Source organism: Mauremys reevesii, linkage group 13, assembly GCF_016161935.1.
Source record: "Mauremys reevesii isolate NIE-2019 linkage group 13, ASM1616193v1, whole genome shotgun sequence".
NCBI classification, from domain to species: Eukaryota; Metazoa; Chordata; order Testudines; family Geoemydidae; genus Mauremys; species Mauremys reevesii.
The window spans coordinates 9,842,891-9,864,955 of record NC_052635.1 but is presented as its reverse complement, the minus strand read 5'-3'; the positions used below and the strand labels follow the sequence as shown (position 1 = coordinate 9,864,955).

Here is a 22,065-nt window from a genome sequence, read left to right as displayed (position 1 = left end):
ACCAGGTGTGGGTTTTTCCAAAGTTTGCAGCCTTGAGGCCCTGTTGGACACATTCCTGAGAGCACATCCTGCCCTTCTAAAATGCATGTATCAGCAACTTCAACACAATTCTTATCAGGAAGGACGTGGGGTCAAACTGCCCTTTCTGTGGCACCCAAAATTCCCTCCCCTCCTTCCTTCGTTAAGCTAACTTGGCTGCTTTTAGCAATAAGCCATAGTGTTTTCAGGCACTTTACTGGTTTGCTGACATCTCCCTGTACACTGCAAGAGAGAATGAGCCAACCATATGGAATTTATGTAGTGCTCACTGACATCCGACATGGGTGCTCTAAACTAGTTGATGGGTGCTAGTTGATATTAATGTTAGTTTCTTTTGTTTTTTGGGGTTGAAGGGTCAAAGGGTTATTATCACATTACTTCTTATTGCCTTAATTCATGAGATAAGCACATCAATGTAAAATCTGTCATTTGATTAATAATTACACATATATTTTTATCTGTGCTTTATTAGAGGGTGTTTCTTTATGGACTAATGTATGAAGTTACTGTTGGTAATAGGTGATCATTATAGTTGTAATGTTTGGGGGCCAGTGGGCTGTGAGATTCACCAAGTTTCACCTGATCTGGATGCTCCCTCTGGGTGTCAGGTGTGTATTTTTGGACAGTTTAAACAGATTCTCCTTTTAAATGGTATGGCACTAATGTGCATTTCTCACTCCACTATCTTTTTTTTTCTCACTTATTTAATTACTTTTTCTGTCCCTCTCCTTCCCATTTTTGTGGAATATGTGCTGGGAAGTGATACCTACCCCTGGATTATATAACTTTTCCTGCTTAGGTATGTAAGAATTGTGTATGCTGCCCAGGAAAAAATGAAATTTCTCTTTTATTCACCAAGCGACTTTATATTTTGTCTGGTACATTTTAACAATGATGGCTCCAATAATTAAATGTGTCTTCTGGAATATAAAGAGTTTCAATAACCTTATTAAGAGATAATAAACACATACACACATAGCCAATGCTTAAAGAAGAGAATGTTGACTTTCCCATCGTCCAGGAGAGACATCTGACAGAACTTGAAGCTTGTAAATTGGACAGAGATTGGGAAGGCCTCTCCATTTTTAGCTGTTTTAATTCTAAAGTGAGGGGCGTTGCTATACTAATGGATAAAAAATATGAATGTTAGTATTCCAAGCGCAGTGTCTGACAGTAAGGGCAGATTGACTGTTCTCAAGGCTGAAATTGGCAATTCTGTAGTCATCTTTGCCAACCTCTATGTGCCAAACCAGAATGATCCCAATTTTTTCATATTTTTTTATGAGTATAAATGACCATGGGCCACCATTCAAATATTATAGCTGGAGACTTTAACAAAACTGTTGACCCAGTCCTTGATAAATCTTCTCCATCTCCATATAAAAATGTGAATGCTCGCCAGGCACTCTTACATACCTGGGTGATTTAGGTTTAAGAGATGTATGGAGATTGCATATTCCAACAGCCAAAGACTCTAGGGTTGGTTTTTTTTATTTCTGCAGATCATTCAACATAGTCAAAATTTGACTATTTCTTTGTGTCACAAAACTTGATCAGTTCTGTCACTGATAGTGGCATTATTAATGTATTATTATTATTATAATATCTAACCATGCTTATATGCGTATGTCTGGCATGTACCCCCAAGTAAAATGTGGAAGTTAAATATCTCTCTTCTGTTTGACAGATCATTTGTTAACGCTATCAAGTGGGAGTTGAAAATTAAAAAAAAAAACAAATGCCCCCTCTCCCCCAGTTCATCAGTGTCCCACTTTGGGGAGTTGTTAAAGCCTTCATTGGAGGACTCATAAATGCTGATCGCTCTTGGAAATGTAAACTCGCTTGGCATTCCATGAGCTCATATGTTTTAAGAATTTCTCGTCTGAGGTGGGTGAAAGGAACAATTTTATACTGCATGCAAAGCTGAAGCCCTCCCCGCAAAATTCCATGTTTGGACATGTTCCCGATACATGGAGATTACCTGGTAACAAGGCAGCTTTGGTAGCTAAAAAATTAATCCAGCAAAAATGAAAAATATTCTCCCTACCAAGTACTGATGCCTGGCTCAGTGAGATGGCTGCCCTCGCAGCTGGCAAATGACTGGTATTCCGCACTAGGCAATGGCCGAAAAATCAAAGCAATTTGCACTGACTTCTTAAAGGTCTATGATTAATATAGACCCTGAAGATAGATACGTTGCTTCCCCTCCCTTTAACCTAACCCCTCTTCATTTACATTGTGTGTTATGAGGAGTCTGAGATTTTGGAATATTTCTTACATTGGGAAAAATTAATAACAATTATAAATGAAAAAAGGAAACTTTAAAATGAACAACTGATACTTGTTCTGAAATGTCAAACATTTCAGTTCTGACATTCTCAAACTTTTTTTTTCCATTCCCCCCCTCCCACCCTGCATGAAATTGATTTGACTTTTTAAAAACTGGTTTAATCAAAATGGCATTTTTGGATGGAAAACTGTCTCAATTTTTTTTTCCACCCAGCTCCACATCTGGGCCATTTTGACAAGACAACGATTCAGGGAGTGTCCAGGGACAGTAAAGTGGCAGCAAATTGTATTTATGGCATAAAGAAGCCTTTGTGTAAATGAGAATCAGACCCCTTATGCATTGACTTCACCTCTCATCTTGATGTTTAGTGTATTTCGTATCTGAAATGCCTATCAGTTTGTGTCTTGTTTCAACTAACGAGAAAAGTTAACTTGCTGCATTGACCAATGGATCTGCCACATGCCTTGATTCAAGGAGACATGGCTTCTCTGCCACTGTTCTGATGGCTAACCCTGGGCAAATCACTTCCCCTTCCCAGGCCTCAGTTTCCCCATCTGTGAAATTAGCATTCATGGACATATAATCAGTATATTGAAAATGTATGGAATAAAATTATTGTACACTGTGTAAGTACAACTAGTAAAGTGATGGAGGTGTATTTTTCAGTCACCTGGGCTCCTCACACACACAGGACATGACAAAGAGGGAAGTTTCCCGTTGGGTTGCACTGGCCTCCACATTCACACTGTTTTAACAAGTGACATGGGGTTAATTCCCCAGGAGGTCAATTTAAAAGTGATCACAATCAACAGTCTGGGAGGAGACCCGTCTAGCAGCAGGAGACTGTGTGAGGCTGCGCTCCCCTATAAACCCTGTAAGAATCCACCCCAGGAAGTGCTGAGGTTCTGTGTAAGCCGCACAAGCAAGAGCATCAAGCAAGAGCGACTCAGGCCAGTAGCAAAAATGAGGTGTCTTTGCTGAGTGAAGGAGAGTGCGTGAGACAGTGAGGACAGCGGGTGCCCTTGAGGGAGAGGTCACCACTGGATGCTGAGGATTAAAGGTAAATTGGATCATTCCGATTGACCTCCTGAGGTCTCCTCTAACCTTAATCTTCTACAATTCTATGATTCCTGGGACAAGTGCTGGGGGGGTTCAGTTAAGAAGGAAAAGTTGGCATGTTGGGATGGAGAGTGGCCAGAGCAGTCACTCAGGCCCGCCCTGTAACCGTGCACTTAGAACTCTGTGGCACTGCCTGTTCCCTCCTCAACATGTCTCATCACAGCTCCTAATGCCGCTGAGCTGAGACCCCACATAGCACGACTGTGGGGGACGGCATCACAGCATCAATCTGCGGTTCATGGACCCCAGGGGGTCAGCAGACTACATCTAAGGGATCTGTGAAAGGTGGTTGTTACCACAGAAAGTGGTTTTTAACTCGTGTTCTGCAGATCCCTGGGGGATTTGCCAACTATGTCTAATATTTCCACGGGGATCCCGCACCTCCATTCAAAATGTTTAGAGGTTCACAAATAAAAAACAGTGCTCTAGGCCATAGAATTCCCCGAAAGTAATTCCTGTGTGACTTTGGGGCACCGGGGATCATTTCCCTCCTCCATTACGAATGCCTGTGTGACCTTAGCAACTCACTTATGGCCAAAGTTTCAAAGATGTTTAACTAACTAAAGCAGCATATACGCAGCTAATGGGATTTTCAAAATAATCTAAGTTGTTTAGGCACCTAAGTCCCATTGACTTCAATGCAACTCTGGTACCTAGCCTGCTCGGAGGCTTTTGAAAATCCAGTAAGCAATTTCCTGCATCTTTAGTGCCTACATGCATTTAAACATCTGACCCTCTGCGTAAAACAGGCATAATGTCATTTTCCTACTTCCTAGGAGGTGCTGTGAGGGTAAGTATATTATAGAACATGAGGTGCTCAGATACTTTGATTATGGGGTCCTAAGAATAAATGCATGCACATAGTTGCACTAGCTGAGTTAAAAATGTACAAGAGATACAAGATTTCATAGTACTGGACAGGAGGCCAACAATTAATTGTCTGGCCAAACAATTCCCCATGTAGATGCTGTTGCATCAGTGTCTGTTATGGGAGTTTATAGCTCCTCTGTAGAATCTGAGAGTGCCCACTGTTAAAGGCACACTATTAAAGAAACCAGATAAGATGAACTGTTCCGGTGTGGTAATGCCGATGTCTATGATTCTATGTCCTTTACCGAGTCTCAAAGGTTTCAGCCTTAGAAGACAGTAAATGACCTTCTCGGAGTCCCATTGGTACTTTTCTGTAATCGTATGGATACTGCTTTATTGAGTTTAACAGGAGAGAGAGAAAAAAACTCCACTGTTTCTTGTTTCCTTCCCCCTACTAGATACATCTCATGGGGAAAAGAGAAGGGGAAAATCGAACGTCCATCACCGAGTTCATCCTCCTAGGATTTGGGAATGTCCCAGAACTGCGGGTTCTTCTCTTCCTTGTGTTTCTAGTGATCTATATTGTGACAGTGGCCGGGAATATCCTCATTGTTGTGCTAGTTGTGGCTGATCAGCATTTACACACCCCCATGTACTTCTTCCTGGGGAACTTGTCCTGCTTAGAGATCTGCTACAGCTCCACCATCCTGCCTAGGATGCTGGCCAGTCTCCTGACTGGGGACAGAATCATTTCTGTTCGGGGCTGTATTGTGCAATTATATTTATTTGGTTCTCTAGTAGGTGCAGAATGTTGTCTTCTAGCAGTGATGTCTTACGACCGGTATTTAGCCATATGTAAACCCCTGCATTATTCAACCATTATGAAAGGCAGCTTCTGTCTCCAGCTATCAGCTGGGTCATGGATATTGGCATCTATGGCTAGTGCCCTACTTGTATGTTTGGTTTCACAATTAATATTCTGTGGCCCCAATGAAATTGACCATTTCTTTTGTGACTTCACCCCAATGATTAAGCTTTCTTGTAATGATACCAACCTGGTCACACTGGTGAGTTTCATACTCTGCTCCACAGATGTGCTTTTCCCATTTCTATTAACAGTAACATCCTATATTTCAATCATCATCACCATCCTGAGAATCCCGTCCACCACCAGGAGGAAAAAAGCATTTTCCACCTGCTCCTCTCACCTCATGGTGGTGACCATTTTCTATGGGACCCTGATCATTGTCTATATGCTCCCAGATGTTGCTGCCCTGAGAGACCTGAACAAAGGCCTCTCTGTTTTCTACACTGTCCTGACTCCTCTGGCCAACCCTCTCATCTACAGCCTGAGAAACAGAGAGGTCAAGGAAGCCATGAGGAAAGTCATCCAAACTATGCGGCACTCACAAAAATTCGGATGGATTGACTGATAGGGGAGACAACCTGTGGGGTTTAGCCAGCAAGTGAGATAGCATCGATGTTTCCTCTAGATCATGTTAATCATATGATCTGTGAGTAATTTGGAGATAATACTAACAACTACATGTTTCCTCCGCTTCTGTGTTCTGACTCTCCAAATTTTAGAAGGCACTGACCTGGAATTCTTGTGGATGGGTTCAGCCCCTTAATATACTTAGGATTTTCTTGATGTTCTGGATTGCTAGATCCTGCACACCTTTGTATCTGGAAACATCGTGATGGTCTTCATGAATATGTGTGTATGTGTGTGTACGTGCGTGCACATGATCTTGCAAAGATCAGTAAGAGTCTAGAACTCATGGCTAGAGCTGGGTGATTTCTTTTCAACACAGGATTTTTGTTCAAAAATGCATGTTAAGAACACAGAAAATATTAATAAATTCAGATTGAATTAATTTAGTAGTTTTCTCTGAAAAAATGGTATTTTCATTAAAAAAACCAAACATTTCTTTCTACCATTTCGGACAGAAACATTTCAACTATTCATTTAGAATGCTTCCTTTGGAAATTTATATTATTTTTTAAAAAGGTTCAAAAGGCAACGCCAGTGGGTACTGAGACTGAGATGGATGTAGGTTGCTTGTGCTTTGAAGTCGCCCTTGGGGAATCCCCAAACTTTGACCCCTAAAACCTACCATCCAACCCCAGGAAATATTGTTTCCATCTACTGAAATCCCCAAGATTCTCTGCACCTTCCTCTCCAAATCCAAAAGCAATGAAAACACAGAGAAGATCTGCCTACCTCACTTCTACAAACAAAATGTCACCTGAACCTGATGGAATGTAGCTGATGGCTGTTCTGCTACTGGTGGCCACAGATTCTCTTGCAATTAAATCTACAAACCCTGCAGACCACCATGTATGAGATTCAGAATGTGCTACAAGCTCTATACAGATGGATGGGTGAAACAGAACCCAGAATTTCTGAAGTGGAAGAAGATTTCAAAGAGCTGTAATGTAATGCTTGGGGGCCCAGGCACTGTGAGGATCACCTGATCTGGTTGCCCCACCTGGGTGTCAAGTGTGTATTTTTGGACTGTTTCAACTGATTCTCCTTTTTTACTGTATGGTACTGATGTGTGTGTTTCTCGCTCCACTATTTTTTTCTGATTTTTTTATAACCATATGAAAAGAAAAATATACATAATGCTTACAAGAGAATGCTGGCATTGCCTTGCTCCAGGGCACACATCTGACAGTACTTGGAGCTTGTAAATTGAACAGGTTGGGAAGGCCTCTCCATTTTTAGCTGTTTTAATTCTAAAGTGAGGGGAGTTGTTATACTAATGGATAAAAAATAGAATGTTAATATTCTGAGTATAATGTCTCACAGTGAGGGCTGAGTTACTGTCCTCAAGGCTGAAATTGGCAATTCTATATCATCATTGCCAAACTCTGTGTGCCGAACCAGGATGATCCCAATTTTTTTCATCATTTTTTAATGAGTATAAATGACCAGGGGCCATCATCCAAATATTATATCTGGAGACGTTAATGAAACTCTTGACCCAGGCCTTGAGAAATCTTCTTCATCTCTACAAAAAAATGTGAATGCTCACCAGACACTTCATATATAACTGGCTGATTTAGGTTTACAGATGTTTGGAGATTGGATAATTCAACAGCCAGACACTATATAGATTGTCCTGCAGCTCATTCAATTTAGTCAAGATTGGACTATTTCTTAGTATCTCAAGACTTGATCAATTCTGTCACTGATTGTATCATTATTAATTAATTATTACAATAGAATCATAGTATCTCAGTGTTGAAAGGTACCTCAGGAGGTCATCTAGTCCAACACCCTGCTCAAAGCAGGACAAATCCCCAAATAAATCATCCCAGCCAGGGCTTTGTCAAGTCTGACCTAAAAACCTCTAAGGAAGGAGATTCTGGAAAGTGTAGGGGACAATTTCCTGGTGCAAGTGCTGGAGGAACCAACTGGGAGCAGAGATCTTCTTGAACTGCTGCTCACAAACAGGGAAGATTTAGTAGGGGAAGCAAAAGTGGATGGGAACCTGGGAGGCAGTGACCATGAGATGGTCGAGTTCAGGATCCTGACACAAGGAAGAAAGGAGAGCAGCAGAATATGGACCCCGGACTTCAGAAAAGGAGACTTTGACTCCCTCAGGGAACTGATGGGCAGGCTCCCCTAGGGGAATAACATGAGGAGCAAACGAGTCCAGGAGAGCTGGCTGGATTTTAAAGAATCCTCATTGAGGTTTGTAGCAGGGTGGTTACCCTGCTCCTGCCCTGAAAGGGCTTAAAACATCCCTGGGAGAGGGCTGTGGCAGGGAAAGCAGCTACTAGGTTGACTGGGGAAGCAGTCGCAGCTGGGCCAGTCCCCAATCAGGCCTCAGCTGGCCCTATATAAGAAGCTGGGAGCCAGGAGCTCAACAGTCTCTCTCTGTGTTCTGAGAGAGAAGGGTCGGGCTGCAGGGAGGTTAACCAGATATCTGGAGTGGAGCAAGGCTGGGGAAAGGCCAAGGGAGCCGGGGAGCTTGGGCCTAGGAAAGCCCGAGGCTGCAGGCCTGGTAAGGCTTATTAGGTACTGGATTACAGGGGCAACCCGTGGGTGGCCAGAAGCAGCAGGTCCAAACCTTTTTGTCTGAGATGAGTGGCTTACACTGCAGGCTTCCCCAGTGAACGGGGGCTAGATGGAGACTGGGCAGTAGCCAAGATTGAGGTGAAGTGGGGATAGTGGGTGGGGATTCCTCTGGGAGGGGGAGACCCAGACTGTGGCGGTACTGCCAGGGAGCAGCAACCAATTAAAGAGGTATGGGGGTCCTGAAAGGGACATGGGGGCCAGCGGTGGTGGTGGGACACCAACCTGCAGAGGGTGCTCCAGAGGCTGGATGAGCTAATTCTCTGAGACAACCAGCAGGAAGTGCTGCAGCAGTGAGTCCTGCATGCTTGCAAGGCTGCAGGAACAAACTATCCCGATGTGTAGAAAGAATAGTAAATATGGCAGGCAACCAGCTTGGCTTAACAGTGAAATTCTTGCTGATCTTAAACACACACACACACAAAAAAGCTTACAAGAAGTGGAAGATTGGACAAATGACCAGGGAGGAGTATAAAACTATTGCTCAGGCATGCAGGAGTGATATCAGGAAGGCCAAATCACATTTGGAGTTGCAGCTAGCAAGAGCTGTTAAGAGTAACAAGAAGGGTTTCTTCAGGTATGTTAGCAACAAGAAGAAAGTCAAAGAAAGTGTGGGCCCCTTACTGAATGAGGGAGGCAACCTAGTGATAGAGAACGTGGAAAAAGCTAATGTATTCAATGCTTTTTTTATTCTGTCTTCACAAACAAGATCAGCTCCCAGACTGCTGCACTGGGCAGCACAGCATGGGGAGGAGATGACCAGCTCTCTGTGGAGAAAGAAGTGGTTTGGGACTATTTAGAAAAACTGGACAAGCACAAATCCATGGGGCTGGATGCGCTGCATCCGAGGATGCTAAAGAAGTTGGCGGATGTGATTGCAGAGCCATTGGCCATTATCTTTGAAAACTCATGGCAAACAGGGGATGTCCCGGATGACTGGAAAAGGGCTAATGTAGTGCCCATCTTTAAAAAAGGGAAGGAGGAGGATCCGGGGAACTATAGGCCAGTTAGCCTCATCTCAGTCCCTGGAAAAATCATGGAGTAGGTCCTCAAGGAATCAATTCTGAAGCACTTAGAGGAGAGGAAAGTGATCAGGAACAGTCAACATGGATTCACCAAAGGCAAGTCATGCCTGACTAATCTAATTTCCTTCTACGATGAGATAACTGGCTTTGTGGATGAGGGGAAAGCAGTGGACATGTTATTCCTTGATTTTAGCAAAGCTTTTGATATAGTCTCCCACAGTATACTTGCCAGCAAGTTAAAGAAACACGGACTGGATGAATGGACTATAAGGTCAATAGAAAGCTGGCTAAATCATCAGGCTCAATGGGTAGTGATCAATAGCTCCATGTCTAGTTGGCAGCTCGTGTCAAGAAGAGTGCCCCAAGGGTCGGTCCTGGGGCCGGGTTTTGTTCAATATCTTCATTAATGATCTCAAGTGTTGTGTATTTGGTTGTCATGGTTTTTGTTGCTATGGCAACTGAGTTAGATTATTATGGGTTAGCTCAACCGGTTTCAACCGTCTGAGTGAGCTCTCTGTATATCTGTAAATAAAATGGAGGTTTTGGTTAGCTGCCTGCTCTCTGGCCTCAAGTGATTGCTTCCTACACCGGCTGCCCCAAGGATACAACATCAAGTATGGTGTGGACTGTATCCTCAGCAAGTGTGTAGATGACACTAAACTGGGAGGAGTGGTAGATAGGATACAGAAGGGCGTAGAAAAATTAGAAGATTGGGCCAAAAGAAACCTGATGAGGTTCAACAAGGACAAATGCAGAGTCCTGCACTTAGAACGGAAGAATTCCATGCACTGCTACAGACTAGGGACTGAATGGCTAGGCAGCAATTCTGCAGAAAAAGACCTAGGAGTTACAGTGGATGAGAAGCTGAATATGAGTCAATAGTGTGCCCTTGTTACCAAGGCATTTGGGGCTGTATAAATAGAGGCATTGCCAGCAGATCAAGGAACGTGATCATTCCCCTCTATTCTGCATTGGTGAGGCCTCATCTGGAGTATTGCGTCCAGTTTTGTGCCCCACACTGCAAGAAGGATGTGGATAAATTGGAGAGAGTCCAGCGGAGGGCAACAAAAATGATCAGGGGGCTAAAGCACATGACTTATGACGAACAGCTGACGGAACTGGGATTATTTAGTCTGCAGAAGAGAAGAATGAGGGGGGATTTGATAGCTGCTTTCAACTACCTGAAAGGAGGTTCCAAAGGGGATGGCTCTAGACTGTTTTCAATGGTAGCAGATGGCAGAACAAGGAGTAATCATCTCAACTTGCAAAGGGGGGAGGTTTAGGTTGGATATTAGGTAAAACTTTTTCTTTAGGAGGGTGGTGATGGAATCTCCTTCCTTAGAGGTTTTTAAGATCAGGCTTGACAAAGCCCTGGCTGGGATGATTTAGTTGGGGATTCATCCTGCTTTGAGCAAGGGTTGGACTAGATGACCTGCTGAGGTCCCTTCAAACCCTGATATTCTAGGATTCTATGATCTAGTTTGACCTGAAGAATGCTATCCAGAGAGCTCCACCCACTGATTCCTGCAGCCAGTCCTGTCATTTGGGTTTTACCTATAGTGTATCATTTAGCAAGTCACTCAGCAGGTCGTCAAGGAATGGAGAATCCACCATATCTCTTGGGAATCTGTGGGTGAGGCCTTTAGCCCTTTAAAAACCCACTGGGTTTGTGGTTTACATTGCTGTGTAACCAAAGTTGGGTTAACAGAAGTTCCATGGTGTCTGAGTTCAAAGGGGTTTCATTGACCCAGCTCTCTGGGATCCAATGATCTCTGGAGGGTGCCTACTGGGGTCTTTGAGGATACCACATGCAGGGAATGGAAGCAAAAGTGGTGTTAAGAATGGGATTTACTGTGGACTTTGTTTGAATGAGCCCATATCTGTCTGTCTCCACCGGCATCATCATTATCCTTTTATTCTTCATGTGCTGCACCTTTACATTTCAAGGAGTCTGTCATTCTGTGAGCGGCAGCTGCCATTTTCTCTCCGGTTCTGAGACATACACCCTGTGCTCTCCTCTCCTAGACATTCTGGGTGGCACTTTCCAAACCTGCTAAAGGATTTTGGCACCATCTCCTAGTCAGATTAACATTTCTTTCCAAGTGCATGTTGGAGACTAGGATTGTCAAAGGGCACAAGGGATTTAGGTGCCCAACTCCCATAAAAATTCAGTTTAACCTCTTTAGTGGTTGGGGCAGTAGCCTAGGGGAAACCTAGGTTCAAGTCCCTGCTCCACCAGACACTTCCTATGTATTGGGCAAGTCACTTAAGCCCAGATCCACAAAAGGATTTAGACACCTACCTGCCATGGCAGGCCCCTAAGCCTGACCTTTAGAAGCCACTGAGATCCTCAGAACCCCTGCTCATCTGCCACCTAACTCTGGAGGCATGTAAAAGCCCCTAGACACCTACATTTTCCCCACTAATGTCCCCAAGGTGCCTAAGTTTCTGCCACGGGGCTTGTGCCTTTCTACCTGAGTCCCAATGGCTGACGCCCATCTCACAGCAAAGCCATAGCAGCTCGGCATTGTCCTGTCTTCCTTGTCTGGGGGTGATACTCAGACCATGCCCATGGCCACACACGACAGCTGGGGAGGGAAAGGGAATTAAAGTGGGGTCTCCTATGTCACACGTCACAGGCGAGCACCCTAGCAATTGGGATAAGGGTGCACTTCCCCCTTCATTCTGCCCCACCTCCCAGAATTCCTTGCAAAATGGCTTTGGTGCCTAACTCCAGGAGAGGGGTCACAGCTGAGAACAACAAGCAGAGGGAGGTGCCTCCCTCTGGCCCAGCCCCTGAGAGTGAAGGGACTTAGGCCCCACCCTCCTCCTCAGCACCTCCCATTGGCTCGCTTAGGCAGCTCCCTGCCTAGTGTGCTTCCTTTGTGGATCCCATTCCTAGGTACCCAAACTCTTACTATGCATTGTATAGGGCACCTTACCTGGGGCTGGAGATGTCACTGGGTGGTTAGGTATCTAAAACACTTTCCATTGCCCAAGTCCCTTGGTGGGTGTGTGCCTGAGTCTCTCTGTGCCTCAGTTTCCCATTGGTGCAATGGGAATAATACCTCTGTGTGGCATTATGAGGATAAACATTTTGCAGAATGGGAGACGTTCTGATGCTACAGTCATGTGGCGCATGAAAGTACTTTAGAGTGCTAGATTAGTGAAACCAAAAATTTATCCTTAATGTGGGGTTTTGAATGACATTTCCTAGGGATTTCTAAAAAGAATATACATATCTCAATTGTTACATGTAACAGAAACAATTCCCCACATCTAACACCCAGGACTGTCCAGTCCACGACACAGCCCTCTGCCACTTGAACTAGAAGACGAAGTTAGTGCCTTACTGGTACCTGTTAAACTCTAGTACTTCAAAGTCTCACCATGCTATACACTAGCAGAGAACCTGAGCAGTCAGCTATTGTCACCTCTCTGCTTGTTTATTATACATTCAACATCATGGTGTTTGGGTTACCTGGGAGCTAGGTGGTTCTTTCCCCCCAGTAGTCTCCTCAGAGCTGCCTTCACCTCTTTGTTTTTCAGGCTGTAGATGAGGGGATTTAACATGGGGGTTAAGATGCTGTACTGGATGGACACCAGGCCATCCAGCACCACCGAGGAGGCCGAATTGGGTCTGAAATACCTAAATAAGCCCGTCCCGTAGCATAAACCCACTACAATGAGGTGGGAGCTGCAGGTGGAGAAGGCTTTACGCCTGCCCTCTGCAGAGCGTATCCTCAGGATGGTGGTGAGGATATGAATGTAGGAGCCCAGGGTAAGGGAGAACGAGACCAGACCTGTTGTCAGAGCAGAGGTGAGAAACACCAGATCGCTCGTGAAGGTCTCAGAGCAGGACAGAGCCACCAGGGAGGGGAGCTCACAACTGAAATGGTTGATTGCGTTAGGCCCACAGAAATGTAAGGCCAACAGAGGGAGCGTGTTGATGAGGGCATACAAAAATCCGATCAGCCATGCACCGGCCACCAGCTGACTGCAGACGCGTTTGCTCATTGTCCTCATATAATGCAACGGGTTGCAGATGGCAGCGTATCGGTCATAAGCCATCGCTGAGAGAATGAAAACCTCACTACACCCTGACAGGAGGAGGAAGAACATCTGGGCAAAGCAGCTGTTGACAGAAATGGTTTTCCGCTCTGATAGTAGGGTCTCCAGCATCTTAGGCACTGTTACTGAGCAGAAGCAGATATCTGAGAAGGATAAATGGGAGAGGAGGAAATACATGGGGGTGCCCAGGTGGGGATCAGCCCTTATCACCAACATGATGGACACATTGCCCCCTAGAGTGGTCAGGTAAATAGCTAGGAACACCAGGAAGAGGAAAGTCTGGAGATGTGGGTCACTGGAAAGTCCCAGGAAAATAAACTCGGTCACCATTGTCTGGTTTGCCATGGACATTTATTCAGCCAAAACTGTGACCTGTAAGAACAGAAAGAAATCATAGAATCATAGAACTGGAAGAGACCTCGAGAGGTCATCTAGTCCATTCCCCTGCACTCATGGCAGGACTAAATATTATCTAGTGTTTGTCTAACCTGCTGTTAAAAATCTCTAATGATGGAGATTCCACAACCTCCCTAGGCAATTTATTCCAGTGCTTAAACTCCCTGACAGTTAGGAAGTTTTTCCTAATGTCCAACCTAAACCTCCTTTGCTGCAATTTAAGCCCATTGCTTCTTGGCCTATCCTCAGAGGTTAAGAAGAAGAATTCTTCTCCTTCCTCCTTGTACCAACCTTTTATGCACTTGAAAACTGTTATCATGTCCCCTCTCAGTCTTCTTTTTTCCAGACTAAACAAACCAGATTTTTTCAATCTTCTCTTATAGCTCATGTTTTCTAGACCTTTAATCATTTTTGTTGCTCTTCTTTGGACTTTCTCCAATTTGTCCACATCTTTCCTGAAATGTGGCATCCAGAACTGGACACAATACTCCAGTTGAGACCTAATAAGCGCAGAGTAGAGCGGGAGAATTACTTCTCATGTCTTGCTTACAACACTCCTGCTAATACATCCCAGAATGATGTTTATTTTTTTTTTTGCAACGGTGTTACACTGTTGACTCATACTTAGCTTGTGAATCATTGGGAAGCACTCTTTAATACCAACACCTTCTCCACTCTTATACCTCCCCAAGCCTGCAGCATTTCCCTGTGGCAACTTTGCCAAAGGGATTTAGATGTAGATAGGTAACTAGGGCCACATTTTGAAAGCTCCTATGTGAGTTCAGTGGGAATTAGGCAACTAGACACTTTTGAAGCGCCAGGTTCAATACATAGGGTCCTTCCCTCAACATAATGCAAAGCTCGAGCCCAGTGACCTCTCAAGGAGGCAATGCACAGAGTCTTGGTGTAGCAGAAAAGGTTTAATTACATGATAAACGACAAGCATTAAATTGGGAAAATACCTCAGCAGAGTTCATAGGTCAAACCCCACCCCAGCAAATTGGTCCTTCTCTCTGGGCCCTTGAGTCCAGCAACCCAAATCCCACAGTCCCAAAGTCCCACAATCCCAAGTCTCTGTCCCGGGTCAGTGCAGCCCCAGAGTCTCTGCAGAAGCCTGGGTAGAAAGGGACATCTTACGTAGTTTTGGGGCCAACTGCGTGGGGTTCTCTAGTCATCCCCGCAAACAGCTCAGCTCCGCTTGCTCTGTGGGCTGCTCCGCTCTGCCAGCTGCTCTGGTCCACCAGCTGTCCTGTGATCCACTCCAGCCATCCTCACGAGCTGCTTGGCTCCACTCACCCAGTAGCTGCACCAACTGCTCCACTCCGCTCTGCCAGCTGCTCTGCTCCGCGGTATTGCTTCAGGCAGCAAGTCCAGCTCTTCAGTGATTTCAGCTCTTAGTGATTCCAGCTCATAGTAGGGGAGCCCCAGTGCCAGTGAGTGACATTCTACAGTGGAGAGAGGCATAGGGAACTGGTGCTTCTGGCTCACACACTCTCTCTTTTGGAACCCATGTCCCTTGTCTAGCAAGTGCTATTTAGTTGACAATGAATAAGACAGTTTTGTAGTTCCTCATTTACTTAATCGGGATGACAACATTTTATTGCTCCTGCCCCAATAACAACGAAATTGGGGCTCCCATAGCTGTGAAAATAACCATTCCAGGCTGCTGTGCGGAATACTAAGTGGGCTGGGAGTGCCAATGCAAATAACTGAAATGCTAATGTGAATACTTGAAACTTCTTTCTGCACTCCCCATAATCTACCACCAGATGTCAGGGTAGAGCTCATCCTGACTCTGCTTACACTGAAAATCCCATTAAGTGGCTGGACACCTCTAAAAACATGGCCCCCAGTTCCCATTGAAATCAGCGGCTCCTGTCCTGCAGGGTGGGGCCCAGCTCCGGGCATTGCTACCTGACGCTCAGGGTCACAGCACTGCTTGCTAAATGTTTGGCCTGCCCACTGCTCTGCCATGAAGATGGAGGGGCAGCTGGACCAAACCAGAGCAGTTCTGTGAAAAAACGATAAAAGGAGGAAAGAATTTCATGAAGCTCTACCTATCTGTGTCTTTAGACACATCTCTGTCAATATACTTTTGAAATTCTGGTTTCTGGTGCACTGAGGTCCCTGAATGGGGCATGGATAAGAATGGAACCCATGACGTCTGGCTATAAAAGCATGGGCTGCTAAATCTTTAGCTCTAGAAGCAGGTGTATGGGACATAGGCTATAGTGGACAACCTCTGTCTAGTCATAGAATATCAGCGTTGGAAGAGACCTCAGGAGGTCATCTAGTCCTACCCCCTGCTCAAAGAAAGACCAATCCCCAACTAAATCATCTCAGCCAGGGCTTTGTCAAGCCGGGCCTTAAAAACTTCTGAGGAGGGAGATTCCACCACCTCCCTAGGTAACCCATTCCAGTGCTTCATCACCATATTAGTGAAAGTGTTTTTCCTACTATCAAACCTAGACCTCCCCCACTTCAACTTGAGACCATTGCTCCTTTTTTTGTCATCTGCCACCACTGAGAAAAGCAGAGCTCCATCCTCTTTGGAACCCCCCTTCAGGTAGTTGAAGGCTGCTATCAAATTTCCCCCACCCACACTCTTCTCTTCTGCAGACTAAACAATCCTAAAAGCAACACAGAGTCCTGTGGAACCTTATAGAGCAACACATCAAAACCAGAATGTTTTGCTGGTTTCAATGAATTACCCAAGTCAAAATAATTTTTGGGGAAAATGAAAAATAAAACAAGATTTTTGTTTAGAAATTTAAGCAAATTATACTAAAATATAAAATTAAAACAGTTAAAAACTGAAATGACATGTATTGAAATTATGAAAGTGAAACATTCTAATGGACGTGAACAGCAGTTCAAGGGGATTTTCAGTCTGTGAACATTTATGAGATTTTGACTTTTCATCCTGATTTGGAATGGGAAAAAATTTTGAAATCTTGAAAAATTTCACAGCATAGGAAAACTGTTTCCCATTCAGCTCTGCTTCACATGTAAGTCATGAGCCCTCCTGGCTTCAGGGGTGCTCAGAATCCATGAAAAAAAGGCTTTGAAGTGGCTCAGGTTTGGCACTGATTTATCTAAATTCAAGTCTAAGTCCCCCTTTCTACCCACTGGAAGAAAGTTCCTTGTTTGAAGATTCACTGGCAGTACATTTTTCTCCTTTTCGTCTTGTGAGTATGAAACTCAGGTCTATACAAGTTTGCAGCAGTGGGTTCCTATTGTCCCACAATCTGCCAAAGAAACTGACAGAAGAAAATCTGAGCTCTGATTTCTCCTCTTGCTGACATTGGTTTTATGATGGTGGCATCCCTACAACTAGTTTGAAATTTTCTGATGGAACGTTTCTCCATCAGAAAATGCTGTTTTGTCAAAATCTAAATGTTTTGCTGGAATGGGTCAATTTCCACATCACTATGTTTCAGATAAGAAAGAAACAAGGTATGCAAAAGGTTGTGATTTTTTATTTTGAAACGACTTTGCAGTTCTAATTATTTTAAGTCAAAACCAAAACCAAAACCTCTGGATTTAATTGGATTGGAATGTTTTCACAGATCCAAAATGAATGGTTCTTTTTCAGAATTTCATTTAACGGGAAATTTAAAAAAAACCTGTTTTCATCCTCAACAAATTTTGAAATGTTAAAACGTCCCATGGAGTGGGAATTCCTAGTTTCAACCTCTAATAGCCCCACTGGCTTCTATGGATGAATTTCTGATTCACACCAAGACAAGTGAGAGAACAGTCAGATCAAGACATTTGGATGCATTTAACAAAATAAACTTTATATTTTCAAAGATGAAAATCTGCAAGCAATGTCTGGGGAATATTTTACTGGTTGAAACCTTGATTATTTCACAGTCATGTAGCAATCCAGAATGTCGATAACTCTGTGTTTCGCTCCTGAAACACCCAGCAGCTTCCAGGATTCTGCTGTCAGGTACAGCTCTGAGTCCCTTGGATAATCTAATGATCCATTATGCCCTGAGTCTGCAGTGGGGTCTGGTACCACAGACCATTGCAATCATGCAGAACTATATTCATTGTGACTCTGTTCAAGGGCAGGGGTCCCTGTTAGCAGATATGCTGAGAGGACTGGGGTCTGCAACTCCTGGAAACAAAGGAGCAGGTAGCACTGGAGGGCAGTGGGTGCTAAAGCAGGGGAATTCCCTGTTCAGCTCTCATGGGAAAGCAGACCCACAGTAAGGGGTTCAGGGTAGGCAGGCTGGGAGGAAGGGGCTCAGAGGAACTGAACGAGTCACTGTGCCATGGAATGAAGGGATCAGGGACCCTGTGACTGATGACAGAGAAAGGGAGGAGAAAAACAGCCTTGCTGATTATAAGAGGGAAAGGAGCTGTGGGAACCCTGAATAAACGGATAGAACAATGCGCTAGCCCACACCCTCAGCTGGTGTGAATAGTTCTTTGAACGATACCAGCTGGGGATCTGGTCCCATTGACTCCAGTGGAGCTATGGCAGATTCACACCTGCCGGGGATCTGAACCATTGACTGCTATGGCTGATTTACCCCCGCTGGGGGTCTGGCCCTTTATTTTTCCCTCTTGCGCAAATTTTCCTCCATATCACTGGTTGATCTGATTTGTGTTTCAGTTTCTCGGTTCCAAACACTGACATTATTCATTTAGGGACAGATTTTTAAAATCCTACTAGATGCCTAAATACCTTTAAAAATCTGACCCTTGGCGCATTTCTGGTTGTTTTTTTCTCTGCTGCGAACATACTATCATCACTTACACTAGTGCAGAGGGAGTGCAGCTGGATCCCAATACATGCACTCTGAGGTGGGTTTAGGGCACTCATATGGCATCAAACCACACAGAATCAGGTATTGCCTCTTCAAAAGGAAAACGACAGTTGGAACAGGTTTAAAAGAGAATGAAACTCACCTGCAATCCATGTGCCCATTGCACATAAAGTGCAGCGTCCCTTGTGTCTGGGTCACAGATGCAAGAATAAATATAGGAAATCTTCCATCTACAAAAAAAGATAACAGAATAATCCAGACCTCAGACAGGTGAGCCCCTTCTAACTGGGAGCAGACAACCGTGGCGAATGGAGCTTTAGTAGCTCTCTGATCTGTCACTAGCCCCACTAAGGAACTGAAGCTGTCTTCTCCGTTGGATCTCGGATTTAAGGCAGAAGGCAGGATGAAGTGTGTCTCTGATTCCTTTGGGAGCCAATCCCTGAAGTTTCCCCATCTTAACAACCCAATACTCGTTATGGGTCAGAAATTCATTAACATTTTACTTCCCACACAGCTGACACCACTACATAAAGTTCAACAAGTCATCTGAATTTACATGATTTTATTTATTGATGTATGTTTAAATGATGTGACTTTAGCTGCATTATAGGTCTGGCAATAGCAACACAGGTAGTAGGCTGGTTAACACTTCCCACTCCAACGCCTGTTTGTAATTGCTTAGACATTTGCCAAAATTCTCTGCCTTGGCCTCTGCCTTGGCTCCATTTTTCAGCTGTTTCCAAGAAGCAGGGTGGTGACAAATGGGTGGAAATTCGCCATCTTTGAAAATTACCTGGGACCGACATTTGAACAGCTCTAATACTTCAAAGGATTCAAGTAGGAAATTGAAATCTGAGATGGTCTAGAACTCAGAGGTGGCCATAAACATGTGTCTTGATTTGGCTGAGTTCTAAGCCATGGAAAATCACCGTTTATACTAGCTCAACCGATTTCATTCAACCTTAGTCACTTACTGTCCTTAACATTCCAGCTGGGGTTTATCAGAGGAAGCTAAGAGAGTAAAATACGCTCAACCCTTTGAAAACTCCCAACCATGGGAGTTTGAAAACCTTTGAAAACTCCCAACCATGATTTAGTTGGGTTTGGTCCTGCTTTGAGCAGGGGGTTGGACTAGATGACCTCCTGAGGTCCCTTCCAACCCTGAGATTCTATGATTCTATGATTCTATGGTCCTAGGACAGTGGTACCCAAACTGTGGCACATGTGTGGAGGTAAGTTAGGGGGTCGTATTGGGGCCTAAGCCAGCCCCCATAGGGGGCAGGGAGGGAGCAGCCCCCAGCCCCACTCCACTCCCAACTCTGCTCCAGCCCTACCCCCTGCTTTGGCCCCAACCACAGCCCCACCCTGGCCCTGGTCCCGGTTGCCAGCCCTCACCATGGCCCAGCCACGGCTCCACCTCCAGCCCCAACCCCTTGCTCATCCGTGGCCCTGGCCCCAGACCTGCCCCCAGCTGCAGCCCCAGCCTCAGTCCCGTTACACCTGTCCACGCTTCCCCCACCCCCCAGGAGCTATGGCCCTGGCTCCTGGGGGAGGGATGACCCTGAAAAGTTTGGGGACCATTGTGGTAGGCCACACTGATCTTCCTGCATTGTTCTGAAGCAGACACACAGTACCCAGAAGATAAAACAGATGACCATCTGCACCCTTTCCTTCACCAGATTACTCTTTGGCCCAGAGGAAGATGCACTGGATTGGGAGCCAGGAGCCTATTCTCACTCCCCTGAATGACTGGTATTAGGAAGTCTGTGCACTTCAAACACCTTATTAGCAAGCAAGATCTCAGACCTCTGTCCCCGAGGAGTGACAAGTATCAGCCACTCCATTTCATAGGTGACATTTTATGGAAGTGAATGGAACCACACTGATTTACAGCATGTGGTGATCTGGTCCAGAGGACTCCAGAATAGACAGTGACTGGAATGGAGATCTGTAGTGGATAGGGATGAGGAGACCTTGCTAGAGCTAGCTGAAAATTTCCTGACAGACCCGTGTTGCTGATTCAACAGATCTGACGTGCTCCCTGGGAACAGGTGGATTCTGTCCCAACTTTCGATGTAACCAGGCCGGGAAGCAGACTGGCTAACCTGCCCACCATGCAGCCAGCCTAGCAATTGGAAGGCCAGCTGCCAGGTGACCAGGGCTGCACAGGTCCCAGGCAGCCTGCAGGTCACTCAGCATTACTGGCTCCGCTGTAGCGCACTTGCTGGGCAGACATTCCGCAACTCCCTGAGCAGCTGACTCCCTGGGCAGCCATAACCTCGACTCCTTGAGCAACGAACGTCTCGGCAGCTAGCTCACTGAACAGGCAGCTTCCCATCTCCCAGGGCAGCCCAGAAAGTCAAGCGGCCCCATAAGCCTATGAACAATTTTCAAGGTTTCACATTTTGTCCCTGGGCTGTCGATTTGGGATTAAAATTTGTTCCAACACCCACAGGAAGGAAATTCACTTTTCCAGGCAGCTCTACGCCCTGCTCTTGTTCATTGCAGAAGCTGGAAAGTGTGTAGCCGATGGTGCACAGGCCTAACAGAAGAGCAAGGAAAATTGTCTTCTAGCCCTGCTTCTGCTACAGATTTCTGAAGCAATGTTTGGAGAGTCACTTCCATCAGGACTTTTGTGGGCGGCCGCTAACTTGATAGGTCTGCAGTGCAATTTTCAGAAGTGTTGAGTGCTCACAACAGCAGCAGAGGTCACTGGGAGAGCCCAGCGCACCTCAGAAATCATGTCCAAGGAGTCTTAATTCAGTCACTAAGGTGACCAAAACCAATAGTCACTTCTGCCAATTGTGCCCCCAGCAGTGTGCTTATTAGACAAGTCACATTTTCTGAGGATTAGAGGTCACTGGAGATTTTTCAATCAATTTTTTTTCCCCCAGTGGAAAATTTCAATTTGTTGAAATGGAAATTCTGGAGGGAAAGTTTTGGTTTTGATGAATGTTTCATTGGTCTAGAATGGGAGCTGAACTGAAGAAGAGAGCCCACCCCAAGGGTAGAATGGGGCTAGGACACTAATCTGGGGAGTCTGGGGACAGTCTACCAATCATGTTCGTGGGAGCTGTTCCACTTTGTATAAATAATTCTATATTTAAAGCTCTACAGAGCTGGAGGCTATAGCTTGGTGCTTTAGAGGACGTGGGTGAGCTGAATTTGAATCCCTGCTCTCCCTGTTTTGACCCAGGAAACCCAGAGCTGAGCCCCCTTTGCTGTGGGGGAGAGGGTGGGGCCTTGCAGCAGAGCATGGGTGGGACCACAGCCTGGGTTAGCGGGGGATTAGTCTCCCCTGGCCTATTATACCTGCTGCCCATGGCTCTAATGACCCGGCTATTCTGGGGTGGGTGGGTCTTGCTCTTGTTCTTTGTGAAAAATTTTCTTAGGCTTTAGATTCATCCTGAAGGAGAACAGGCTGAAAACTCTGTTTCCCACTCAGCG

General features: G+C 45.2%; 2 protein-coding genes across 2 annotated transcripts; one reads left to right on the top strand and one right to left on the bottom strand.

Moving 5' to 3' along the window:
* Positions 1-4,725: 4,725 nt before the first annotated feature.
* Positions 4,726-5,691, top strand: LOC120379948 (olfactory receptor 11A1-like). Its single transcript, XM_039497460.1, has one exon. It carries the CDS (start codon positions 4,726-4,728, stop codon positions 5,689-5,691), a length of 966 nt encoding a protein of 321 aa, XP_039353394.1.
* Positions 5,692-12,847: 7,156 nt separating this feature from the next.
* Positions 12,848-13,792, bottom strand: LOC120379947 (olfactory receptor 8S1-like). The gene has a single exon (XM_039497459.1). The coding sequence runs from the start codon at positions 13,790-13,792 to the stop codon at positions 12,848-12,850; it is 945 nt and encodes a 314-aa protein (XP_039353393.1).
* Between the last annotated feature and the right edge of the window lie 8,273 nt (positions 13,793-22,065).

Coding starts and splice junctions, on each gene's coding strand:
- LOC120379948 (XM_039497460.1), top strand. CDS start 4,726: ATGGGGAAAAGAGAAGGGGAAAATCGAACGTCCATCACCGAGTTCATC.
- LOC120379947 (XM_039497459.1), bottom strand. CDS start 13,792: ATGTCCATGGCAAACCAGACAATGGTGACCGAGTTTATTTTCCTGGGA.